The 25,190-nt window shown below is 42.4% G+C and overlaps 2 protein-coding genes across 9 annotated transcripts in view; both read left to right on the top strand.

The window, feature by feature from the left end:
- The window catches only part of CTNNA3 (catenin alpha 3), a 954,554-nt gene that overhangs the window by 33,060 nt on the left and 896,304 nt on the right, over positions 1 to 25,190 (top strand). For 7 of the 8 annotated variants that reach the window (XM_054035487.1, XM_054035488.1, XM_054035489.1 and 4 more), the window contains exons 3-4: positions 3,551 to 3,743; positions 24,017 to 24,183. In XM_054035487.1, the coding sequence (XP_053891462.1) occupies positions 3,551 to 3,743; positions 24,017 to 24,183 (360 nt within the window). The remainder of the gene's footprint in view (positions 1 to 3,550; positions 3,744 to 24,016; positions 24,184 to 25,190) is intronic. The other variant, XM_054035490.1, reaches the window with a different exon arrangement.
- LOC128840921 (uncharacterized) lies at positions 6,243 to 7,817 on the top strand. The gene is made up of 2 exons (XM_054035498.1): positions 6,243 to 6,387; positions 7,308 to 7,817. The coding sequence occupies exons 1-2, from the start codon at positions 6,244 to 6,246 to the stop codon at positions 7,779 to 7,781; spliced, it is 618 nt and encodes a 205-aa protein (XP_053891473.1). The 5' UTR covers position 6,243; the 3' UTR covers positions 7,782 to 7,817.

Below are 25,190 nucleotides of genomic sequence, written 5' to 3'. Positions count from 1 at the left end.
TTAACCTGTTCAGAGCCTGTGTTGGGTACACACAGACCCTTAAATCAAGAAAGCCCAGCCTCTGGCCTAACTCAAAATCTTTTAGATGAAATCTGGAAATGAAAAGCAAAGACAATTTGCTTGACATTTGCAGCTTGGAGGTATCTCAGGAATGAAGCTTGAATCCGTAGTATAATTCTTTTTCTCCCGATATACTAAATACCTTTTGAAAATCAAGGTTTTCACTGAGTGTTGGAAAACATGCTTGGTGTGCATTGCCACTGGGGTGCAGGAGGATGTGACAGTGTTTAATTAACTGGGAGTTGTGATTGAGCATGGACTGGATAAATGGGATCATACTTTATCTGATAGCATGTGCTATTATGCTAGAATTTTGTCTGGGTACTGTACCCTTCCACTGGCAGCTGTATTAATGATGTAGCAAAAGGAACAAACCTAGTATGATGCCACTGCACAGTTCAGTTATCCCTATGCAAATTGCATCCCTCATTCACATCTTTCAAGATTATTTTTATATTTCTTAAGTGAGCCAAGAACTTTTTATCAAATTGTGATGGGTATTTTAAATCAGAGTCTGCCTCAATGAAATAATATTGAGCCCATTTCTATGGAAATGAATGCATTATGTTTTATCTTCTGATGTTCCTGGCAGAGATCCTGAAGATGCAGGGTCCTGCAGGTATAAACTTTCATCTACTGGAATGAGTATCGTATTTTTATTGTTTGTTTTTTATTTCTGTTTGACTTTTTTTTAATTGTACAAAACACATTAAACAACTATCACATGAGTGTAAAGGTACATTACACACATCTGAATGCAGTGAAAATTAAAATAAACAAAATGTACTAGAATGGCAAGTAACCATATTTCTTTAAATCCATCCTGCTTTTCATTTAGGTGAAATGGTATTTTCTCTCAGGACTTAAATCATGCAGGCTTGCATGCTAGTCTTTAACATTAAGTTTGCCGCCTTCCACATTGGAAATATCAGCCTATAAACTGTGAAACTGGCTCTTAACAAAATATGGTCCTTGTGGCTGTATATTGAATCCCCTGAAAATAACATTCTAGGATTTCTAAAGTAAATTATTTAGACTGTTGCTTTCAATGCATATTCCAGCAGCTGGCTGGTTTATGTGAAGTAAATAATTTGATTTCTTTGTATTGAAGTTTGAACTGAGGCTGTGCTCACCAGTCAAAAGAAAACTCTTTTTAATAATCTAGACGTGAGGTATTTGCATGACATGTCTCCACATGACTCTCCAAAACAGTTGAGATCAGGTGGCAGCTTGTCTTTGTTCTCTGTCCCAAAATTCCATATGAATGAGGCAGGGGCCAAGACTTCCTCGTTTCAAGGACTGGTTATGGAAATGCTTTCCTGAGGATCTGTTGAAGTCCCTCTATTAGGCACTGATCCAGCAGGGCACGAAACCATGTGAACTTCTGAATAAAAGCCTGTATACCACCAGATGAGAGTCTTGATCAGGATGTGCAGTTGAAGGGAGACAGACATAGGAATGAATTTATGTGGAAGGCTGGAATTTTGTTAGCTTAACTCTGGGGAGGAGGTGCCTCTGCCCTACCTCCCACAACTCTCTCATGCTAGGCATTTAAGTGGGTCAGTAAAGTGGGTTATAGGACTCCTATCATATAATCCATAACTGTGAGTAGACCCTCCCTGGCCTACCTCTAGGATTCAGTTTGTTCATCTGAATAGTTTCATTCTCCTCCCTGAATGGGGAACAAAGCATACCACGGGTCTGCAAAGATGTCCGGACTCCCTTTCTCCCATAGGCATAAGGGCCACTAGTGAAATACCAGGTGTCTCTTTACCTCTGGGCATGGCCTTTATCCACACTGAACACTGACCTCAAGCTATGACAAGCTAAACAATACCACCGGTTACTAATGGTATTTTAAAGTCTTATTCCTCATAACGGAGCTGTGCCTCATAGATGCTGCCAGGAAGATGACAAAACACAGTAGATCTCTGCTAGTTTGATCCTAATGGGAAAAATTCCTTCCTGACCCCAAATAAGCAATCAGTCAGACACGCAACATCCTGAAAACACAGCTCCTATACTGCAAAGGGAGGGAGAAAGAGGGAGGGGGAGGCATCCACAATGGAAGTTCCATGGGTGCTGGAACAATTTGTATTGTGGAGGTGTGGAGAGCAATTGAACCAAACTGTAAACCCTGTATATGATGGAAACCACTTTAAGTCAGGGGTGCAGCAGCACCTTCAGCACGCGTAGTTCCAGCATTTATGAATGGAACAAGAGGCTCCAAAGACCTGGAAAATTGTTTAAATTACTGAAGTGGGAGGAGCTAAGGGCCAATCAGCTTCCATCTACCCTTGCCTGCCCAATCGGAGGCAGAGAACCTATGGAGAAGGAGAGGCCAGTACCTGCTTCCTGGACATCCCCACCCTGCATCTCCCCACCTTGCACCTGCCTTCCACACAGCTGTCCAATCAAGTTTCTTGTCCAATGAGGTGGATGGGTGGTGTTATCTTTATTACGCACCCTTTGACATCCTGTCTCATATCAAACAACAAGCACTATAGCTGTCTGAATTAGCTGAACTTGAATTTTAAACTATACTAAAGATCTGCTGGCACAGCATAACGAACTAGAAGAATAATAAAAAATTCAAAATATCATTAGTGAAAATATCTTTTGATGTTTGTTAAATCGACAATACTTCCCTTTTAAAAAAAAAAATCTCTTTCGAATGCACTATTAGCGTGACAGCCATTGCAATGCATCAGAAAATACTTTATTAGAAAAATTTATGATGGAGTGTGGAGGTTGTGTTCAATAAATGTGGAATGTAGAGTGGGAAGCTACATAAAAATAGCTTGCTTATGCTCGTTAAAATGCATGATTTAAAAACAGTTTAGCTGATTATGCTCTAACTTAGATTCCAAACAAACATTATGCACATCTTAAATGATTTGCAAAAACATTGAATTCTTTTGGGCTAAATCCTGTCCCCTGTGATACTGCCCTACATTAGGGGAAGAATTTGGAGAGATGGGTCTGCACCCATTGCACACTGTGGATGCTCTTTCTGTCCCTGCTTGAGAGATGGTAGGGGGAGTAGCCAAAAGCGATTGTGGGAGCAATGGAAGTGAAACTGAGAGTTATGCTTCCTGCTGTTACTGAGGATTTTGTAAATACACTTTTAATTTTTATGTCATTATGATATTTTATAGGAAATAACATAATAATTTTAGACCAATGGTAATAAGATGGGTCAGAGGGGCAACAATGATATTCTACCAGCTTTGTTTTGAACCCTATGAAATGAAGGTAATATATGTGGGACAATTTCAAAAGTCAGACACTGAGATTAAAAAAAAATTGTCCAGTCTGACAATATCTTGTTGGGTGTGGCTCTTTGTTTTTGAAGTATCTGCTCACTCCTAGTGGTTTCCATCATATACAAACAAAACATTATTTTGTTGTTAATTTTAAATAACTAAAAGCAATATTAGTCTATTGGCTGCAGAATTTAAGACACTCATTTATTTTTTTTAAATTTTAGGTTACCACATTAGTGAATTGTCCACAAACCCCTTCTAATAAGAAAAAAGGATGTTCCAAAAGAGCCCGTGTCCTCTTAGCTTCTGTGGAAAAAGCCACTTGGAATCTATTGGACAAAGGGGAGAAAATTGCAAAGGAAGCCATTGTATTTAAGGAGGAACTTAATGCAGCACTTAATGATGTTCGTAAAGAAAGTAAGTACAGTACCTACTGTGAATTAACCAGGTGCTTTGAGGAATTCAGTTATACATATAATTTTTGTTAGTGTGTCTATCTCTAAAATGCAAATTGCCTTTCCCATTTACTGAGGTTTGTTCTTTAAAATACAAAGTATATCATTGTGGTGAAATAATGTCCTTGGTTCTTTGGTTTTGTCTCTCTGAGATTAGTTTAGCACTCACCAGGCTGAAGATTATCCAGTAGATGTTATTTGTAGATACTGCACAATTGAAGATGTCAGTTTAAAAAAAAAGGGGGGGGGAAGAGTTTTACAAATTCTGTACTTAAAAACATGTTATACAGTTTAATAGCGATTCTGTAGTCTTAATGTGATGCCATTAGTCTTTAATACACTTAGGCCTGGGCTAACTAGCGGGATGTTGGAGGGGGGTGGGTTTCGAACTAAGATACACAACTTCAGCTATGCTATTCGCGTAGCTGAAGTCGAAGTATTTTAATATGACTTACCTGGCCGTCCTCACGGCGGCGAGTCGACTGCCACGCCTCCCCCGTCGATGCCGCTTACTCCTCCTGCCGAGGTGGAGTACAGGCGTTGATTAGCGGATCGATTTATCTCGGCCAGACAAGATGCGATAAATCGATCCCCGATACATCGAACACTACTGGCGGGTAGTATAGACGTACCCTTAGACGCATAGAATTTAAAGTCAGAAGGGACCATTGTGATCCTCTAGTTTGACCTCCTGCACGTTGCAGGCCTCACCCACTCCTGAAATAGACTTCTAACTTCTGGCTGAGTTACTGAAGTCCTCAAATAATGATTTAAAGTTACAGAGAATTCATCATTTACACTAATTTAAACCTGCAAGTGACCTGTGCCCCATGCTGCAGAGGAAGGCAAAACTACCCCAGGGTCTCTGCCATATTTGGGGTTGGCAGTCAGTTAGACCCTGAGCATGTGGGAAAGACCTACCAGGCAGATACCACAGAAAATTCTTTTCCAGGTAACTTGGAGCCCTCCCCGTCTAGTGTCCCGTCTCTGGCCACTGGGGATTTTTGCTACTGGCAGTCGCCGATGGGCCACATGCCATTGTAGGCAATCTCATCCATAATTTAGCAAGCTGAGTCTTTAAGCCAGTTAAACTCTTTTTTTCCCCCTCCCCCTCCCCCTGCCACTGCTCCGCTTAGAAAGCTGTTCCAGAATTTCACTTCTCTGATGGTTAGAAACCTTCACCTAGTTTCAAGCCTAAATTACATTTTATTTTCTCAAATACAGTAATGTTGTCCTTTTTTTCCCTTTTTCTTTTTGACCTCAGTCAATTTGGGACCCTTGGGGGTATTCCAGATGTGAGCAGAAGTTGGTGATAGCCAGGTATTTCTTTGATGCAGTTTTGTTTATTTACAAAGGATGTACAAAGTCCTGTGTGTCTGAATGAAAAGGAATCAAATAGCAGGAAACAGATTCTTTTGCTTGCAGTATCAAGGGCATATTTTTCAGCCTACACCGCTGACTCAAAAACCTCTCCACAGGTTTCTTCCAGGGTTAACACCACGGTTCAGCTGTCTGTCTGTCTGTTTCTGGCCTATTCTACACCTAGAATATTAGGTCGGTATTCACGCCCCTGAGCAATGTTAAATCAACATAACCTGGATGTAGACAGTGCTAGGTTGATGGGAGAATTCTCTGTTGGTGTAAGTAGTGTCTTCATTGAAGTGCTACAGAGGCACAGTTGCGCTGCGGTAGTGGTTTTATGTGTAGACATACCCTCAGGCCTGGTCTATACTACAGGGTTAGGTCAAATTTAGCCATGTTAGGTCGATTTAAAAATGACTGTGTCCACACAACCAATCCTGTTCCGTCGACCTAATGGACTCTTAAAATCAACTTCTGTACTCCTCCCCGGTGAGGGGAGTAGCGCTAAAATCGACCTTGCTGGGTCGAATTTGGGGTAGTGAGGACGCAAATTGACAGTATTGGCCTCCGGGAGCTATCCCAGAGTGCTCCATTGTGACCGCTCTGGACAGCACTTTGAACTCCGATGCATTAGCCAGGTACATAGGAAAAGCCCTGGGAACTTTTGAATTTCATTTCCTGCTTGGTCAGCATGGCAGCAGCACTGGTGACCATGCAGTCCCCCCAGAATCGCAAACGAACTCCAGCATGGACCAAAAGGGAGACACTGGATCTGATTACTGTATGGGGAGAAGCATATGTGCAGGCCAAACTCTGATCAAAAAGAAGAAATGCAAATATATTTGCCAAAAGCTCACAGGGCATGTTGGACAGAGGCTACACCAGGGACACACAGCAGTGCTGTGTGACAGTTAAGAAGCTCAGGCAAGCCTACCAAAAGACAAAGGAGGCAAAAGGTCACTCCGGTTCAGAGACCTATACATGCCGCTTCTATGACCAGCTGGATGGCATTCTAGGTGGGGACCCTACCACTATCCCACCACTGTCTGTGGACACCTGCAAGGGGGGAGTCTCACACAACAGGGAGGAGGATTTTGCGGATGAGGAAGAGGAGGAGAAGGAGAATGCGCAGCAAGCAAGTGGTGAATCCGTTCTCCCCGGCAGCCAGGAAATTTTCTTCACCGTGGAGCCAATACCCTTCCAAGGCGGGATCCCCAATCCTGAAGCCAGAGAAGGCACCTCTGGTGAGTGCACATTTGTAACTACAGTACAGGGTTTAAAAGCAATAGTGTTTAATATTTGATTTGCCCTGAAGAACTGGGATGCATTCGCAGCCAGTACAGCTACTGGAAAGGTCTGTTCACATGTCTGGGGGATGGAGTGGGAATCCTCCAGGGACATCTCCATGAAGCTCTCCTGGAGGTACTCTGAAAGCCTTTGCAGAAGGTTTCTGGAGAGGGCTGCCTTATTTCATCCTCAACGGTAGGACACTTTATCAAGCAAGCCAAGAAGTAGCAAGTATTCTGGAATCATTGCAGCACAAAGCATGGCAGCAAATGGTCCTGGGTTTTGGTCGCATTCAAGCAACATTCGGTCTATATCTTTCTGTGTTAGTCTCAGTAGAGTGATATCGTTCATGATCACCTGGTTGAAATAAGGGAAGTTTTGTAAGGGAACAGTAAAAGGACCCTGTTCATGCTGGGCTGTTTGTGCTTGGTAAAAGGGATCATCCCAGAGGATAGCCACGTGGCGGGCGGAGGGGTGAAGGGATCATCCCAGAGAATAACCACGGGGTGGGGGTAGGTGTGTGCTGCACATCCACCCGAAAACTGCAGCCCCTCCTTTTAAATGTGAAACCCAACCCATTGTTTGCTCTGGGAAAGGAGGGTGCTCCTCATTCTCACATGTTATGAAGGCGTTGGAAGCCAAACCCTTGTACCCTTTGGCTTACCATGGCTGCCTGGAAACCAAATTCTGTTGCCCAGCCATGTGTCATATATCACCATACCAGCAGGGGCTCAATATAAAAGGCAAAATGCGATCTTCTACCTAAAGCACATGTGCTGTCTGCTGTGAATTGCTTGATTCACTGTGAAAGAGTCTCCCTTTTGTTCTCAGAAATGTATCATCTTAAATTTTACTCTCCCTTTTTATCTCCCCCCAGGTGCAAATGTTTCCCCATACATTCCCCATATCATCTCCATCCCTGAGGTTATCGCAGATTAGAAGGCGAAAAAAATGCACCTGCGATGACATGTTTTCCGAACTCATGCATTCACACCCCCCCCGCACTGATAGGGCACAGCTTAATGCATGGAGGCATTCAGTGGCAGAGGCCAGGAAAGAATTAAGTGAGTGCGAAGAGTGGAGGCAGGACACGATGCTGAGGCTAATCGGGGAGCAAATGGACATTATGAACCATCTGTTGGAGCTGCAGGAAAGCCAACAAGAGCACAGACCCCCGCTGAATCCACTGTATAACTGCATGCCCTCCTCCCCAAGTTCCATATCTGCTTCACCCAGATGCCCAAGAACGCGAGTGGGGAGGCTCTGGGCACCCAGCCACTCCACTCCGAGGATGGCCCACGTAACAGAAGGCTGTCATTCAAACAGTTTGATTTTTAGTGTGGCTACATAAAAAAGGTGGCCTTGTCCTTCCCTTCTCCCCCGCCCCACCCGGGTTACCTTGTCCATTATCTCATTTTTTTAATTAATAAAGAAAGAATGCATGGTTTCAAAACAATAGTTATTTTATTTTGAAGGGGGGAGGGTGGTTGGCTTACAGAGAATTAAAATCAACAAAGGGGGCGGGTTTGCATCAAGGAGAAACACACACAACAGTCGCACCGAAGCCTGGCCAATCATGAAACTAGCTTTCAAAGCCTCTCTGATGCGCAGCCCGCCTTGCTGTGCTCTTCTAATTGCCCTGGTGTCTGGCTGTTCAAAATCGGACGCCAGGCGATTTTCCTCAACCTCCCACCCCGCCATAAACGTCTCCCCCTTACTCTCACAAATATTATGGAGCACACAGCAAGCAGCAATAACAATGGGAATATTGGTTTCGCTAGGTCTAACCGAGTCAGTAAACTGTGCCAGCGAGCATTTAAACATCCAAAGGCTGCTCCTTGTTATGGGTTGAGTTAAAACTTTACTGATAGGTGCGAACTCACTCTTCAGTTATTCAGTACAGATATTCTGAGAATGCTAAGTACATATGCACCTTGTTAGTCCATGCCAAAACCTGGGCAGCTGCATCTACACTGCTATTTGTAGTCATGCTAGCATGGGTGAAGCTAGAGTAGGTATGTCTACTTGTGCTGCAATCACACCTCAAACTGCAGTGTGGACATACCCGGAGTGTGCTAAGCTTCAAGCTTTGGGATACTTTACCCTCTGGAATAACAGACTTCTATCCCCAAAATTGACCTTTTCTGAGGAGCCATTGATAAACTGAATAGCATGCAGTTACAGCAAACTGGGCTCCAATTCAGAGAAGCTCGTAAACACCCTAGTGAAATCCTGACTTGTTGAAATTAAGGTGAGTTTTGCCATTGATTTCAACAAAGCCGGAGTTTCATCCAATGAGTTCAGTGGGACTTAAGCACATGCGTATAGTTCAGCATACACTTAAGTGTTTTGTCTTTGAATAGGGATGCTTTCCTGAATCAGGGCCTAAGTCTTTTAGATGAAAACTTAAAAATCATTCTTATCTGCTCTTTGTGGACATGAAAGATTAGGAATAGGGGTTTTGCCTTGTTATAGTTGGCCAATACTTTCCAAGCCTCCACTGCTATACAGAGTAGGAGTCACTGGTTACTTGCCTCCTTCTACTCAAGGAATGGCTGCATTTCAGAACTTGTGCGGAATGTTTATGGTTTCTGAACTTTTGGCATGAAAAGATGAATGTCAGATTTTATTAACTGTCACACATACTCAGCTGCGGCCTTTTAAAAAAATCACTCATTATGGAGCACTCTTAAAATTTTAGCCCATCAATTCCAGTCATGTAACACAAGATAAGAAAACATAGTTTTATTTTGACTTTTATACATAGATAATATAGAAATAGTCAGACTTTGAAATTATTTATTGACTCTGAGCCAAGACCAGAGATGACTACAAAAATAAATACATAAAGTAGATTACCTACAGCTCATATATTTTAAAAGAAAGTTAATTCAGTGTTATCTCCTATTATTATACAATGATAAATTAAGTGTTCACAGGCAATTTTCCTCCAAGGATTTGTTGAACTGTTCAAGTTAATATTAAGGAGCTGAACTACAGTACAATACATGCTAGTTTGTTAACACTGCAAACATTTTTAGTTCTTTGCGGCTGTATATTGGGTTTAACTTGTGGTATGCCACCTAGATCATAACTTCATTGCCTATTACTCATGTCACATTCTGCTGCTGTTAGAGGTCTTATGTTATTTACTTTAGTGTCTTTGGAAGATGTACATCATAAATCCTGATAAGCTATGTATGTAGGTGGGCACACATCATGTATGTCACAGCATACAGTTTTTAATTTTCTCTGGGCATCATTTTTTATGGTGACAGCCAAGTAATTTATTTATACGCCTTTTCATAAATTATAACGTGTCTGCAGGTAGCTTCAGTTTTTATGTGGTGATCATACTGGAATTTTAAAATTATCTGGATAACTTGGATTTGGACTGAGCTAAGTTATCTGTCCCTTAGTTGCAGACCAACAGCAAGAAGGTACAAATGCAGTCTCTCATCTGCTTGCATTTCAGCTGATGTCACTCAATAAGGTTCTTCAAGTGCTGAGGAATTTGTGAATTGTGACACATGAATCTGATCCTGGTTTCTTTTGACTGGTGAAGACCAGCATAGAGGTGCTGGACTCACTTTTGGAGTTCACTTTTGGAATCCTGTATATTATTATTCAAGAAAAAAACTTGTATACATTGAATTACTCCTCTTTTTTCTTTAACAAACATTTTAGATTGTAAGTATCAAACTACAGTTTGCATTTAAACTTGGTTTGAGCTGATATTTAATTATTTTTAAAATAGAACAACAATGTAGTTTATCACTAGGATAATGACTCTTGTGGATATGTGATAATTTTTTTCCAAACAGAGCTGTTCAGGCTTAGCTAAAATGTTTGGTATTTCTTGCTATTACTTACAGGCTATATATGGTCTCAAAGACAACAGCTGTTGCCTACATTATTTCCATCTATTGCCGTGTTGATAGCGCATGCGTTTAGCTGCTATCATGTCACAAGTGGGTTCTTAGATAAGCTTTGTCATAAATAACATAATCGCTTAGAAATAACTATTGCATAGTTCTGTTACTGTTTGAAAATAAATGAGAAAATCTGGATCTGACATTTTGAATTTTCCTATACAGTGTGTTCTTATCAAAGAAAATACACGAGGAAACAATTTCACTGTACTCAAAAAAGGTATTTCAAAGCAATTACTCATTGCTGTAGGAAAAACTGGAGATGGTATCATAAAGAAATTTGCTCAAAGGAATGGGACAGTGGCTTATGATTTATACTATACTCTTATTCCCCCGTGAATCCCCCAAAATAAGACAGAGCTCAGGCCCCCTGCTCCTGCAATGAGATCTGCACTTGTGGACCCTGAACTCATATGGAGCCCCACTCAGGTCAGAATTCACAGGGCACAATTGTAGCTTGAAGTCACCCCTGTTCTTACCTCCTTTCCTACAGCCAAGGCCTGTTCCAAAGTCAACAGGAGTCAATGGAAAAAAAGATGCCAATGATTCTAGTGGACATTGGATCAGGCACCTCCATGCAGGTAGGTAAGTAATGAAGAACTTGGCCCAGGAAGTGTCAATGGGGTGTAAGTGACAGTTCTGATTACACATTAGGCAACCAGCAGTTTGCAGAATGGAGGTGGAGATTCCTAGTGTGAAGGATTTAAATAATTGCCATGCAACAGAACAAACAGGTGTCTGAACAGGGCTGGAAAGCCTTGAGTGGCAGCAGACATCTGGTGTATACATCCTTTAACCTCTACATGTAGCTGCTGTGGAAAACTCCATGGTATCAAATGCCAGTATTATGCAGAGGAGCCCCATCTTTTTCCCTTTGCACCATTTTCTAACTGGCTGAAACTGAAACGTGGGCAAGTTGAACATATTTGTGGGAAGCAAAAACACTTTGAAGATCTAGTAACTAGTATCTCATCCTCCATTAAAGGCCTCAGATTGTCACACTGCAGTGCAGCATAGGTGTATTGCTAGTCACCTTGCTGCTACTGGACACAAAGAATGAGAAAAGCGAACATGCTTTCCTCCATCCATAATTAGCCAGAAGATTGTATCAGATATGGAACTGCCCACAGTGATATCTTTGTAACTTCCAGGTTGGACTACCACGCTATGCCTATATATGTAAAAATATAAAATAAAATAGCTTCAGTTAGTACAGATTGCACCAATCCACCTACCTGAAAGACCAGCTGTAAAGAGCCCATCAACCTGGTGCTTTGCTCATTACACTGGGAATACCAGGACAAATTCAAGGCCTTGGTGCTAATCTTCAAAGCCTTCCATGTAACTGGTCCCACATACCTCAGCGGGCAACTCTCTCATTGAGACGATGAGGTCCTTTGACAACTATGTTCCTCAGGAACGATAAAGTTGTCAACATCAAGTATGAAATTTATGAGTGGGTGACAAGACTTCCTTGGCAACCGGACCAAATGTTTGGAACTCCTTGTGGGTGGAGAGATGCATAACTACAAATTCACTGCCTTCAACTTCACTTCCCCACAGCTGCAACTAAAAATAGGATGTGACCCAAAACAAAAACAAAAAAAAGAGAGAGAGAAAGCAAAAAGGGTGTGTTATGGGGCGACTGGCCCTTAAGTGAGAGTTTATGCCATTACACCTGAACTTACTTACCTGATTGATTAAAAGGAGGGCACCAGAGCTTCATCAGGGACAGAAGGCCTTCTAGAAAGCTGGGGAGCTCCTAAAAGAAGCAGTCTAGTAAACCTTCAAGGAGCCAGCCTGAAAGTTAGGGAGACTGCAATCCAGGAAAAGGGTCCTGAGTATCCTTATGGCTCTAATGGAAAGATGGATGAGGCTTACATTTTGGTTCTGGTCAATTTAAGATACCAGAGGGAAGAGGGACTGTGTTTGCCTGAAGAGAGACTGTGTCTGTCCCACTGAGAGGATGGGAAAAGACAGTTTTATAATTACAATGTGCTAATAAACTAGTCCTGAGAAGGGGTTTATTATGTGACTCTAGCCCTGCTTGTATGTTAAAATGCCTGGGGAGAAAGGAAACAGAGGACAGGTGCTGCTGAGCTAACAAGGACCAGTAGGGGATGCTGCAGAGCAGACCTATACATCTACAGGAAGAGAGAGGAGAGAAGTAGTAGGAACAGATAGAGGAGATAGAGAAGGAAGTAGGTTAAAACAACTAAGAAAACCCCCTCTAGTCTTGACTGCCTTGTCTGAAGCAGGAAGGAGTATTAGATCACTACCCTAATGTGATTTTTGGTTATCTCTTGGGAAGCACTCAGACATTGTTGTGCACTGTATAGGAACCCAGACAGACAGAGTGCTGCTTGCCATTGGCTAACAGCCAGCAAGCAGATCTGTCAGTTATCTGTGAACTGCAAAATGTGGTAGACTCATGGTTTCTTTGTTTCCTGGGGTCTTTCCATGTTGCTTTTTTGACATCCTTACTCTAGGGTAGGGATTAGTAAGGGTGCTACTACTGCCTGTGGCTGGACTGTATTTTTACTACTAGTTGTTCTGTTACTGACCCACCTACTGTAAGTTCACACATACATTTACACACAGCTTGGTATTGTCATCCTTGTCTCTGTGCTGGCAATCATTCTCATTGTTGGTGACAATTGGAAACAGTGAGAAATAACAGCTGCTCCATCTTTATGGCATATTATAGTGAAGCAGGAGGGAGGTGATATTGTGTGGTGCTGTTGGCTGCTTGTTGCATTTTAGGACAGTTTTTAACACCCTGTATGTGGGATAGCTTGTGTGTGTGTGGTGGTCTTCCTACTACTTGTATTACTTGCTCATATCTCCTTTTCTTGCCTCACATACCTTCTTTTTCTGGTTCCTCTTCCATTCTATACCCATTCCTCTTGGCCCTCTCAATCTAGGTACAGTAACTCTCCCTTTGAACTATTCCTGAAAGCCTCTAGCATGCTGTAAAAAGCAACAGAGGGTCCTGTGGCACCTTTGAGACTAACAGAAGTATTGGGAGCATAAGCTTTCGTGGGTAAGAACCTCACTTCTTCAGATGCAAGAGCATAAGCTTTCGTGGGTAAGAACCTCACTTCTAGCATGCTGGTTACACCACTTAAGCTATTGTAACCTATTTTAGGTGCTTTTGAACCTGCCTGCACTCATGCATTCACTGTCATGTCAGTGGTTTGATTCAATATGAATAAAAGTCCATGTGGCTTGTGATGCTGGCAGACCAGGTGCCAGTTCTTGCCCAGGCTGTAAGCATCAGGTAAACACTGACAAATTCATAGCTGGAAACCAAACCAGCTCACTTGTATGTTAGTATTGTTCATGATAGGTATTAAACTTGCAGGGATGTGTTAAAATGTTTAGTCTCTATAAAATGCTTGTCAGTTGCTACATGCATTAATCTTATTTGTAACATCTGTATCCCATGCTATAAGGTAATATGTAAGGTTTACTTTATAACTGTAAAAATGCCTGTTCTGAACCTGTCAGCCCAGGTCAAAAGAGTGCTTCCCTCATCCATCAAGAAAGGCTATCAAAATTAAGTGGGCCATCATGAAACAATATGATACAAAGATTGGGTTGATTGTCCTCTTACACCCATAAAGGTGCTACATGCGAGACAGCGCATCCCATCAGCTTGAATTCTGGAAGAAGGAAATAAAGATAGCTGACATGAAAATAAATCTCTTTGCAGTTTGGACACTCACAGGGAGGGAGCTAGGAAACAAAAGCTTAGATTACCAGGGTCAACCTGGGTTAGCCCTAAAAGTTCTTCAGTACTGACAGATTACTACAACTCTGTCACCTTTTTGGAATCATACACTGTAACTCATTTGTGTGTATATGTTGCCAGCTTTAACCAGTAAATAACTCTCATTTCTGCCCCCCTCCTCAGTTAGTAAATCCTTAGTTAGTTTTACAATAGGATTGGCTTATAAGTGTTGTCTTTGGTGTGAGATCTAAAGTACAAATTGACCTTGGGTAAATGACTGGTCTCTTGAGACTGGGAGCAATCTGAATATTTTGTTATCTTTGTAAGTGACTGTTTATCGCTTAGTTCAGCTTGCCTGGGTTACTAGGTAGACTGGAGATCCCAAGGCAACTGACTCCATAGTAAGACTGTTGTTGTGATCCAGGAGTTCATATTTGTTACTGGTTTGGTGAAATCTAATTATGGAACATACAGCTGGTTTGGGATGTCAGCCTTGATTTTCTGAGGTTGGCACTGAGTCGTGAACCATTCCAGACATTGTGACATGGTGGTATTGTCAGGGTCACAGTCTAGCTTCACCATCAAGTTGGATTCCTGTTGAGAAAATACTAGCATCATTCACTTTTCCAAGCTTGGCTGGAATCACTGCAATCATATTCTGTGTATTATAAGGGGTTGTCTAGCTCTGACTCACACTTGAGTAGAGATTAAAAAACCAAAACTCCTGGACATGAATAAGGAATGAATTACAAACCTCGTTTTATACCATATTTCATCAAAGCACTGTGGTTGCTAAAATTCTGTGCAGTGATTAACTGTTGTATTTAAATTGGAAGCAGAGGTATTTAACTAAATTCATGTAATTTGGCACATTTTACAAACAGCATTAAGTTAAAAAGACAAAAGGCATTTCAAATCATTGGTCTTCCAGTTTCAATTCTGTTACCCATAGGAAAATCTCTTGAATTTTCCAACAAAATAATGGTTTAGGTTCCTATTCAGCCCACAGAGTACCTGGTCTTATGTGCATAACCTCAAGACTGGACAAGTCGTTTGCATGTCAGGCTGAGCTATTCTGAGTGAGGGGGGAAACAAACCCACCCTTTGTGTGAGAGGGATTTGGGGAGCAGTTTGTGGCTGTCAAGCCTAGGAAATTTTAGCAAAATATTGCAACGATTTCCCTTCTCCCTACGTCAGCTCATTCAAACACTCTGACACCTCCCTAACTCATTCCCTGACCCACTCAACCACCACTTACCCCCACTCAGTCATTAATCCACCGACTCACCATTCATCCTTGACTAATCATACATCCTCTTCCACCAAACACAATTATTTCCCCCTTTCCAACCAATTATTTTTTCTCTCTTTCCCACTTGCCTCCCTACATCAATTTTTCTCTCTCCCCCTTATCTTTTCCCTAAATTCTCTGTTGTGCTCCACTAAACCTATTAGCTCTCAATAACAGCTCTTCAAAGCTGCAGCAGTTGCTTGGTGTGGGAGTGCGAGTCACTGGAAAACCAGACCCAGTGTAGTGACTTGCTTCTCCTTTATATCAGTGTAATATTTAACAGAACATTTATACATTACTTAAATATAATGGGCTAGATTCACAGCTACTCTTTGGCTGCTTTGATAATGTAAAGCAGCTGTAAACCTAGTTTAACCCACCAGTTAAGCTGAGTTTATGGCTGCTTTGCTTTGCTGGAATGGCACAAAGCATGTCGGTGAATCTGTTCCAGTGCCATCCTCACAAGTAAATGCATAACAAGTCATTATATTGCATACTATTCCCCCCCCCGACATAAACACTTAAAACATTTTTTAAAAAAGCCCCTAAATGTATGTTCATTTCTATTAGTAGTTTGCACCGTCACTTGGGGATGAATCCTTGAAGACCCAGGTGGGTAGCTGTTTAAAATTCAAGCCTTATATTTTAATTGGACCATAAATCTATATTGTTAAACTTTACTGTTGTATTAAAATGCTGCATGTGCCAGTTTCCTGTATTTGTGCAAATGTGTAAAACTATGACTGTTGTAATGGCATGAATTAACATAGTGTACACATTGTGAATACATAAAGATGTAATGTTAACTTGTATTTTTACCTCCTGAAAGAGAGAATGTCAAACTTAATATATTCAACATCAGTAATTGGCAAGGTGAATGGGCAGCAGTTAAATAGAATGAAAATAAAATGGAGACAGTGTGTCAGTTTATTCATTTAAACTACTCATTCTCAGAATTTCAAAAGGTTTTTTTTCTATCTGAAGTCACAAGACAAATGAAATGAGAAGGGTTTAGTTTACAGTGCACTGGGATTTTAATGCATAGTATTTCCTTATGAATTCATCTTGAGTTTCTAGAGTTATTGTACTAAAACATCATAAAAAAAACTAATTAGGATTTAACTATCATCCATATTTTTCAGCAATCAATGTATCTATAAATGTGTATGTGAACAGGTTTTCTACCACTTCCTTTTTTCTGATCAGTGGTCTAGATCTGATACTTGGAAACAATTATCAGTCCAGAAAGCATTACTACTGGTCTGGAGAAGTGTTTCTTACAGATTATGAGAAGCACTAATTTTCTGACTTGATCTGAACAGCTGGGATACAGTATTTCACCAACTGGTAGAAGTACAGATTTACAGTAGAACCTCAGTTACGAACACCTTGGGAAAGGAGGTTGTTTGTAACTCTGAACAAAACATGGTTGTTCTTTCAAAAGTTTACACTGAACATGGACTTATTACAGCTTTGAAACTTTACTAATGCAGAAGAAAAATGCTGCTTTCCCTTTATATTTTTTTTAGTAGTTTAGGTTTAACACAGTACTGTACTGTATTTGCTTTTTTTTCCTGCTGCTGCCTGATTGCATACTTCTGGTTCCAAATGAGATGTGTGGTTAACTGGTTAGTTCGTAACTCTGAGGTTCTACTGTAATTCTTTATACCATCTGAAAATACGGTACCCCTGGGTTTTTTGCTCTAGTAGTTCTTGCGGTTGCAGATACCAAAACCACATCAGAAATTAGTGTGATTTTTTTTATTTGAATATGTATGTTAAATATGTAACTGGAGAACAAAGAGAACACGTTTTAAAATGAGACAAATTTTAGTTCAGTACATAGGGCTGAATTTCATGCTGAACTGAACTTCACCCTAGAATTAAAATTTCACTAAACTGAACTAACTATAAGTAGGGCCCTATCAAATTCACAGCCATGAAAAACGCATCACAGACTGTGAAATCGAGTCTCCCCTCATGAAATCTGGTCTTGTGTGCTTTTACCCTACACTATACTGATTTCATAGGGGAGGCCAGTGTTTCTCAAATTGGGGGTCCTGACCCAAAAGGGAATTACAGGGGGTTGCAAGGTTATTTTAGGGGGCTCGTGGTATTGCCACCCTTACTTCTGTGCTGCCTTCAGATCTGGGTGGCTGGAGAGCGGTGGCTGTTGGCGGAGCGCCCAGCTCTGAAGGAAGTGCCCCACCAGCAGCAGTACAGAAATAAGGGTGGCAATGCAATCCTTTCTTCTACACTGCTGCTGGCGGTGGCTCTGCCTTCAGAGCTGGGCTGTAAAGGCAGCCCTAGGGTGACCAGATGTCCTGATTTTATAGAGACAGTCCCGATTTTTGGGTCTTTTTCTTATATAGGCTCCTATTACCCCCAACCCCTGTCCCAATTTTTCACACTTGCTGTCTGGTAACCCTAGGCAGCCCGCCACCTGCAGCAGTGCAGAAGTAAGGGTAGCAGTACTGCTACCCCTCCTACCTTCTGACCCCCTCCAACTCCAGGACCCCTATAATCACAACACCATGAAATTTCAGATTTAAATAGCTGAAATCATGAAATGTATGATTTTTTAAATCGTAAGACTGTGAAATTGATCAAAATGGACCATGAATTTGGTAGGGCCCTAACTATAAGCAAGCTTCACTTTCTGTTTATAATATACAACTTTAATGAACACTTGTTCTCTGCTAGGGTGTCCCAATATTTGCTTGTTTGTCCCGCGTCCCAACCGATGTTAGGTCAGGACACTGGACAAACAAGCAAATGCTCCGGAGCCCAGAAGTGTTTGCGCCCCCCCTGCCTTGACTCCATCTCCTCCTTCCCCCATTGGCTCCCTCCCCGAATCCCCGCCTCTTCCGCAGGCTCACCATTCCTCCTCCCTCCACAAGCGCTGGAGGGAGGCCCCGGAGACGCAGAGGGGGGAGTGCAGGGCCAGGATGAGAGTCCGGCCTGGCCCCAAGCAGGCAGGACTCTGTCGGGCGGTAGGGAGAGTAGGGGGGCGGCCCGTGGGGCCAGGTGGCGGCTGTTCTGCAGCTCCCGCTGCCACGGGGGGAGGAAGCAGCCGATGGCCAAGCTCAGCGGCTGCGGCTCTGGCGCCCGGGCCCGAACCCCCTGAGCCTGGGCCTGTTGCAGGGACCCAGCAGCACGCACGCTGCGCCCAGCCCCTGGCCAGTCGCGTCTGGGCTGCCTAGCTGGTGCAATCCCGCGGCGCCCCAGGGTGGAGGCATCGGCAGCCCAGCCCCATTTGTTCCCCTGCGGGACCCGGGGGCTGGGGCCTGCTGCCCCCACTCCAGGGCTGCCGCGGGATAGCACCAGCTGGGCAGCCAGCCCAGACGCGACTGGCCAGGGGCTGGGCGCAGCGTGCGCGCTGGGTCGCCACAGCAGGCCCAGGCTCAGGGGGTTCGGGCCTGGGCGCCAGAGCCACAGCCGCAGCCGCTGAGTTTGGCCATCGGCTGCTTCCTCCCCCCGCGGCAGTGGGAGCTGCAGCAGCGGCTGCTCCCGAGTCCCGCTGCCCAGGGGGGAGAACAGCCGCCCCCCTACTCTCCCTACCGCCCGACTGAATCCTGCCTGCTCGGGGCCAGGCTGGACTCTCACTCATGGCACCCCGCTCCCCCTGCGTCTCCGGGGCCTCCCTCCAGCGCTTGTGGAGGAGGGTTTTTTTTTTCTCTGCCACCTTTTTTTTTTTTTGCCCTGCATCCCCCCCCCGCGTCCCGATATTTGACCTGGGTGATCTGGTCACCCTATTCTCTACAGAACTGGTCCCTAAGTGAAGAATTTTTTTGCCTATTTTTAAATGATAAAGGGTTTAATTTTAATGATAGTAGCTAAAGAAGAGATGGCAAATTCTGTGTAATGTCAAATGTATTATCTTCAAGGTATTTCTAATTAGAAAAGATATTTTGAAGCTAAGATAAATATTGAATAATATATTGAAATATGAATTATCTTAAAATATCAGCTTATAAAGTACAGAAATAAAGGGAGAGAAATGATTCCTAGTGACTTTTTTCTCTGTACATATACTCCAAGGATTCTTGTATTCTTATGGTTAAATTAATATTATTAGCACTCTTGGCATATTATAGATCAAGATCATAGATATTTAAAGTAACAGCTTGTTTACACTTAAGACTAGCCAGTATTTCTAAAGGCATCTTTAAAATAAACAGTCATTTGACACATCAAGAATTTCCTTCAAGTATTTGTACTCTCTTAATAGGCTACACTTACCTTTAATGGTATCATTTGATTTTTAGCTAGCAAAACTATTAATTTTAGGATTTCAGATCTGGCTTTAGCTTCTGCTGATGCAGAGCATTTTAGTGGGCAGAATGTTATAACCCTTTGACCTTGTACAGCAAAGATTTTCCAGTTCAGCTACAGAGTGTGAGATTAGATGTTTCTATGTTGGCATTTTTCTTAAATTCTCCCAGAGCTGCACCACTACTAAAAACTTGTGATAGCAAAGGTGGACGCACTAGTGTAAACTGATTGCTGGCATTTTTGCCACTATTCCATCAAATCTGCTCAGAATGGGTAAGGATGACAGTGATAAAGCTATAAGGGACTTATTTTTTAGTGCTTTTATTGTTGCTCCCACTCGTGGAGCTACACTAATGCAGTGCAAATTGGGAGAAATTTAAGAAAAATGCCATTGTAGATGAAATCATTGTGTCTGACTGAGTCTGAAAGGCTGGAGAGCACAGGAACTATGCTTTCCTATGTTCTTGCAGTGCTAGCCTTCCTCAAGGGAACAGGGTGTGAGGGCAAGGCCATGGATCCATCCAGTAGATATGGTTAGAAATGGAGGGAGACATATGCTTTACCCTGAAAAAAGGTGGCAAACTCTCTCTGCAATAGGCAATTTCCCTTGAGGAAATTCATGCTGAGACTCCCATAGCAACCTGGCTACTGCCTCATCATCCTATCACAGGATTGTGTATTAAATGCACAAGGTAGCTCATAATGACGTAATACTGAGCAGAGGAAGCACTAAACTTCCATTGATTGATGCAATAACACACACCAGTCCAATATTTTCCTGTATCCTGGGATTTTATTCCTTGCACCTGCACTGCTCAGTTTGTGTGCATAGTAGTTCACAAGTGTGTTGTCTTAGTAGTATAATAAAACCCCAATACTTTTTCTTGAAAGGTTTCAGATACATCCAAAAGCTTCAGCAAAACAAGGTTTTACATGAGCAGGGTGTCCTAGGATCCTGCCCCAGAATAAGCCCCATGTGCACAGAAGCAACTCACAGGACAGTGTTCCCTTGTGACTGGATGTGGACCTGCTGGATCTTTCCCTTGGTCATTTCCTTCTGTTGGTCATCTCCATCTAGGTCTTCGCCAGGCCACATAAAAGTTCAGCCCCCTTCCAGGGTACACAACCTCTCAAAATAAACACCACCTTCAGCAGTAGTTTCAAGTTAGCATAAAAAAAATTCCCTTCCTGGGCTCAACTCACAGTTCTTATAGAATCACCAGAAGGTCCTTGAGAGGTCATTTGGTCCAGCCCCCTGCACTGATGCAGGACTACGTATATCTAGACCATCCCTAAGAGGTGCCTGTCCAACCTATTCTTAAAAAGCTCCAATGAGGGGGATTCCACAACCTTACTTGGAAGAGTATTCCAGAGCCTTATTATCTTTATAGGTAGATATTAGGAAAAACTCTAACCTAAATCTCTCTTGCTATATATTAAGCCCATTACTTCTCATCCTATCTTCAGTGGACATGGAGAACTATTGATCACATCCTCTTTATAACAGTCCTTAACATTTTTGAAGACTGTTATTAGATACTTCCTCAGTCTTCTTTTCTCAATACTAAACATGCCCAGGTTTTTAACCTTTTTTCATAGGTCAGGTTTTCTAAACCTTTTATCACTTTTGTTGCTCTTCTTTGGACACTCTCTCTCCAATTTGTTCATGTCTTTCCTAAATCATGGTGCCAAAAACTGGACTCAAAACCCCAGGTGAGGACTCACTAGTGTTGAGTAGAGTAGAAAAATTACTTCTCGTGTCTTACTTACAACACTCCAGTTAATACATCCCATAATAATGTTTGGGTTTTTTTTTTGGCAACAGTATTATATTGCTGACCCTCATTTAGTTTGGAGCAGTTTTGGGAGCAGGGATTGAGTGGTGTCTGCTGCCAGAAGTAACCACAGCCAGCCTCCTCGCTGCGAAGGAGCCATTTCCTCCTCCCATGGTGGCACTACTGAAGTCCTCTCCAGATGGATTTCTTCCTCAACCTTGGAGAACTCTATATGCATATTTTCAGTTAATTCCTCACGTGCATGGATGCTCCTCACCCTAGCCACCACTTCCTGTAGCGCTCACCTGCTTCCTGAGAGATTCTACCAGAAGGCACCTTTCCCACTGGATGTAACAGGGAAATGAAGGCCACAGTCTCTGCAAATCCACAGCAGGGCCTGGGTAAAGGCATCCATGGTTGGGTTCCCTGTCTGGATGTAGGCCCAGGAGGAGGAGCAAAAAGCAGTGTTGTCGCTGGCTATGTGGGCTTTTCAAACCATGCTGATTTTTATACTTTCTCCCTCCTAAAGCCTCCCTCTCAAACTCTCGTGTTCGCTAGCTCCCCTTGGTTGCTTAGTGCCTGTCTATTAAGCCCTTCTCTCTTGGGTCAGCCCTACCCCCTTGTTAACACACAGGGGAAGGGTGATGAAAAGGGCAGGAGGCTAGAGCCTTGCTAGTGTCCATTCAGCTGCCAGCTAGGAGGCCTCTGGCCCCCATTTCCACACAGTCCCCAAACACACAATCCCCAACAAACCACACTGTAAATTTTAAGTAAGACAAAAGAAAACCCACACAGAAACAAGCTTGCCCGCTCACCCCAGGAATTAATGCTCGCTCCTTCTTCCCTCTGACTTTCCTGTGTACTATCCTCCTGTTCATCCTCCACCTCCTCCTGATTTGGTGGTCTATAACCTACTATATCATCTTTGTGTCCCCCCCACACCTCCTACTTTCACCCAAAGGCTGTCATCTGGTTTGCCTTTTTTTTTTTCTGGACCTCAGAACAAGTGTATATATTCTTGATGTACAATGCAACATCAACTCCCTTTCCCCCCTTCCCATTCTTCCTGAACTAAAATAAGCTATCCCTACTATATCAGTATTCCAGCCAGGAGACTTATCTCACCAAGTCTCAGTGATGCCATTAAGTAATAATTTAGGTTATGTACTAATACTTCCAGTTCCTGCTTTTATACCTCATGCTCCTTGGATTTGGGTATAGACATCTAAAATGTTGAGCAGATTCTCCTCACTCTTAATATGTCATTGATTCTCCTGGCTTTTCCCTCCTGGAAGTCCAGGTTCCACTAAAACACAATAGTTTTCTACCCCTCCTTGGCTTCTCTTCAGTTCCCTGTTCTCTTTGTGGAACACCAGCCCCAGGTCTGCCTCCCTTGACGTTGGCTCCTTGTTCCAGGGACCTGCCATGGGAACTAGCTCTTCTCTTCAGTTTAACTGCTCTTCTCCACCACCAGCCCCAAATTGCTGGGCTTCCTCCCTTTTTAAGCACTGGTGTGGTAGGGCAGGGCTAATTAAACCAGGAGCAGGCTGACCTATTACACCAGGATTGGTATACAGTGGATGCTGATGTTATGGAGGGGGTTATGACTGGCATTAGGTTAGAGATGATAGTTTTGGTTATCTAGATGATGTATGATAGAGTTTGTAGTTTGCACACATTTGATTTGATTGATGCACTTGTCAATTTAAAATAACAGTTGTTTAAGAAGAAAACTAAAAAAACAAAAATTCCATCATTTGCAAACATAAAAGAGATTTCCTACATGTGTTCGATAGTGGGATTTTAAGTCAAGATCTTCAAATTCTCTGCACAGATCTTTCCCACTTAAACTAAAGGTGTCTCATCTTCTGTGGACTAGCTCCTAGAGGAGAATGTGACCCACACTTTACCCATGGATTATGCAATAACTTTGCATAAAGAGCAGAAAATTTTTGGCCTTCCATATTCCTGGGTTCTGTTCCTGCTGTTGGAGGGGCGTGTGGTCTAATGGCAAAAGCAGTGATTACGATACATAGATCTGGCACATTCTGTCTGAGAGGCCGTGTGACCTGAGTGTATGAAAATTCAGCCTGTAATAATTAAAACATGGGTTCTATTTCTAGACCTGTTAGAATCTTTCCATTAATTTATAGGCGATATGATACTTTTCTCCCCCCCATGATCAGGGTATGAGCCATTGATCAGCAGTAAGGATTTCAAAATGCATAAATATGGACAGCAGTGAGTAGAAGAGAGAAACTTAGAACTCATGGCCTTCTGGCTTCCAGTGCTCTTTCCCTTAGATTACAATGGTGTTCTGTGAGGGAGCCCTTTCTCTCATATGTATATAAAATATCTCCATGGAACATCTCTTCCACAGCACTGCAAAGCCAGGTAAGTGTCAATGATCTGGGTTAGCTGAGAAAACTGTTTATGATCCTCTTTGTAAGATATTAATAACATGCCAGTTCAACTGACAACATTTTCAATATGCCAAATAATTGATACAGTTAAATTATGTTGCCTAACATTTGTAGCTTTGGAATGTACCCTAAGAGAATTTGTGGATTTATTTTACAGGTGAAGCTTTAAGTGCATCAGCAAGGGAATTTACCAATGATCCCTGTTATCTGCCTAAAAGGAAAGCTGTTGTTCAAGCAGCACGCTTCCTTCTGGCTGCTGTCACTAGACTTCTGATTCTGGCAGACATGATTGATGTGGTATACCTATTGCAACATTTAACAGTGGTAAGTAGAATCTGCACTAATTCAGTATGACTGGTCAGAGAAGTAACTGCAAATGGCACCTTCTGATGCAACATACTTTTTTCATATGTATGTATCAGGTCACATATGTTTAATTTCTTCACAAAAAAGTTTGTAATCACTTTTTACTCCTCCTACTGTGCAGAGCTAATACAATCACTGGTGTGGGAGAGTGAGCTGCTTCTCCTCTTAATCATACATCACCAACAGAATTTGCAACCCAGTTACAATGGAAAAGTCTCCTATTGGTGAAAGTACATGAGACCAAATGCAATGCAGATACTAGGTGAAGTTGGCAGTTAGAAAAAAAATCCTGTAAACTGAACAAATTTGATATGGAGCCACTGAGAGGAAATAAATATAGGCCCCCTACAGTGACATTTTAAGTTGCATTATTTTATATTCCCTAGTTGATTATGTGAAACGTTATAAGTTACTATAAAACTGCCATTGTTTCCAGTTTATTGGTGACTGCTAAATTTGAGAAAATTCTTCTTCCAGAATATCTTGAGATTATTTCCCTGAATTTATTTGTTGAAATGTATTCAATTAATACATTTCTGATGTTCTTTTTGAACTATAGGTTGGTGGCATACATTTGAAATCAGAGCTGTGTTGATAATTATGATGGTCAGATAAGTTACATATTTTTGTTTCCTATCTGGATGAGTCCAGGTGCAATTTCAACATGCATTTTTCAGGTAGCAAGGAATGAGGTTGGGCAAAGGTGCCCACTTATACACACACATGCCCTATCCTGGGGTTGTTTGGCTGTGTCACAAGTTAGAGATGCCTCAGGGCTGCTCCAATGATCACCCAGCTTCAGCAGCTCCCAAGGGACCATTCCAGCAGCCAGATATTACCAGAGTGCACTTGTGCTCTGGCCATACCTCTTCTACTGCAGCTGTGCACTTTGCCAAGGCCAGAAGGGATTGGTAGTACAGAGCTGGCTTTATAGCATTCATGCTTCCTCTACAGTGGAGAATCCC

This window comes from Malaclemys terrapin, chromosome 7, assembly GCF_027887155.1.
Source record: "Malaclemys terrapin pileata isolate rMalTer1 chromosome 7, rMalTer1.hap1, whole genome shotgun sequence".
Lineage (NCBI taxonomy): Eukaryota > Metazoa > Chordata > Testudines > Emydidae > Malaclemys > Malaclemys terrapin.
The sequence above is the reverse complement of the archived record's forward strand: the minus strand, read 5'-3'. Positions and strand labels throughout refer to the sequence as shown.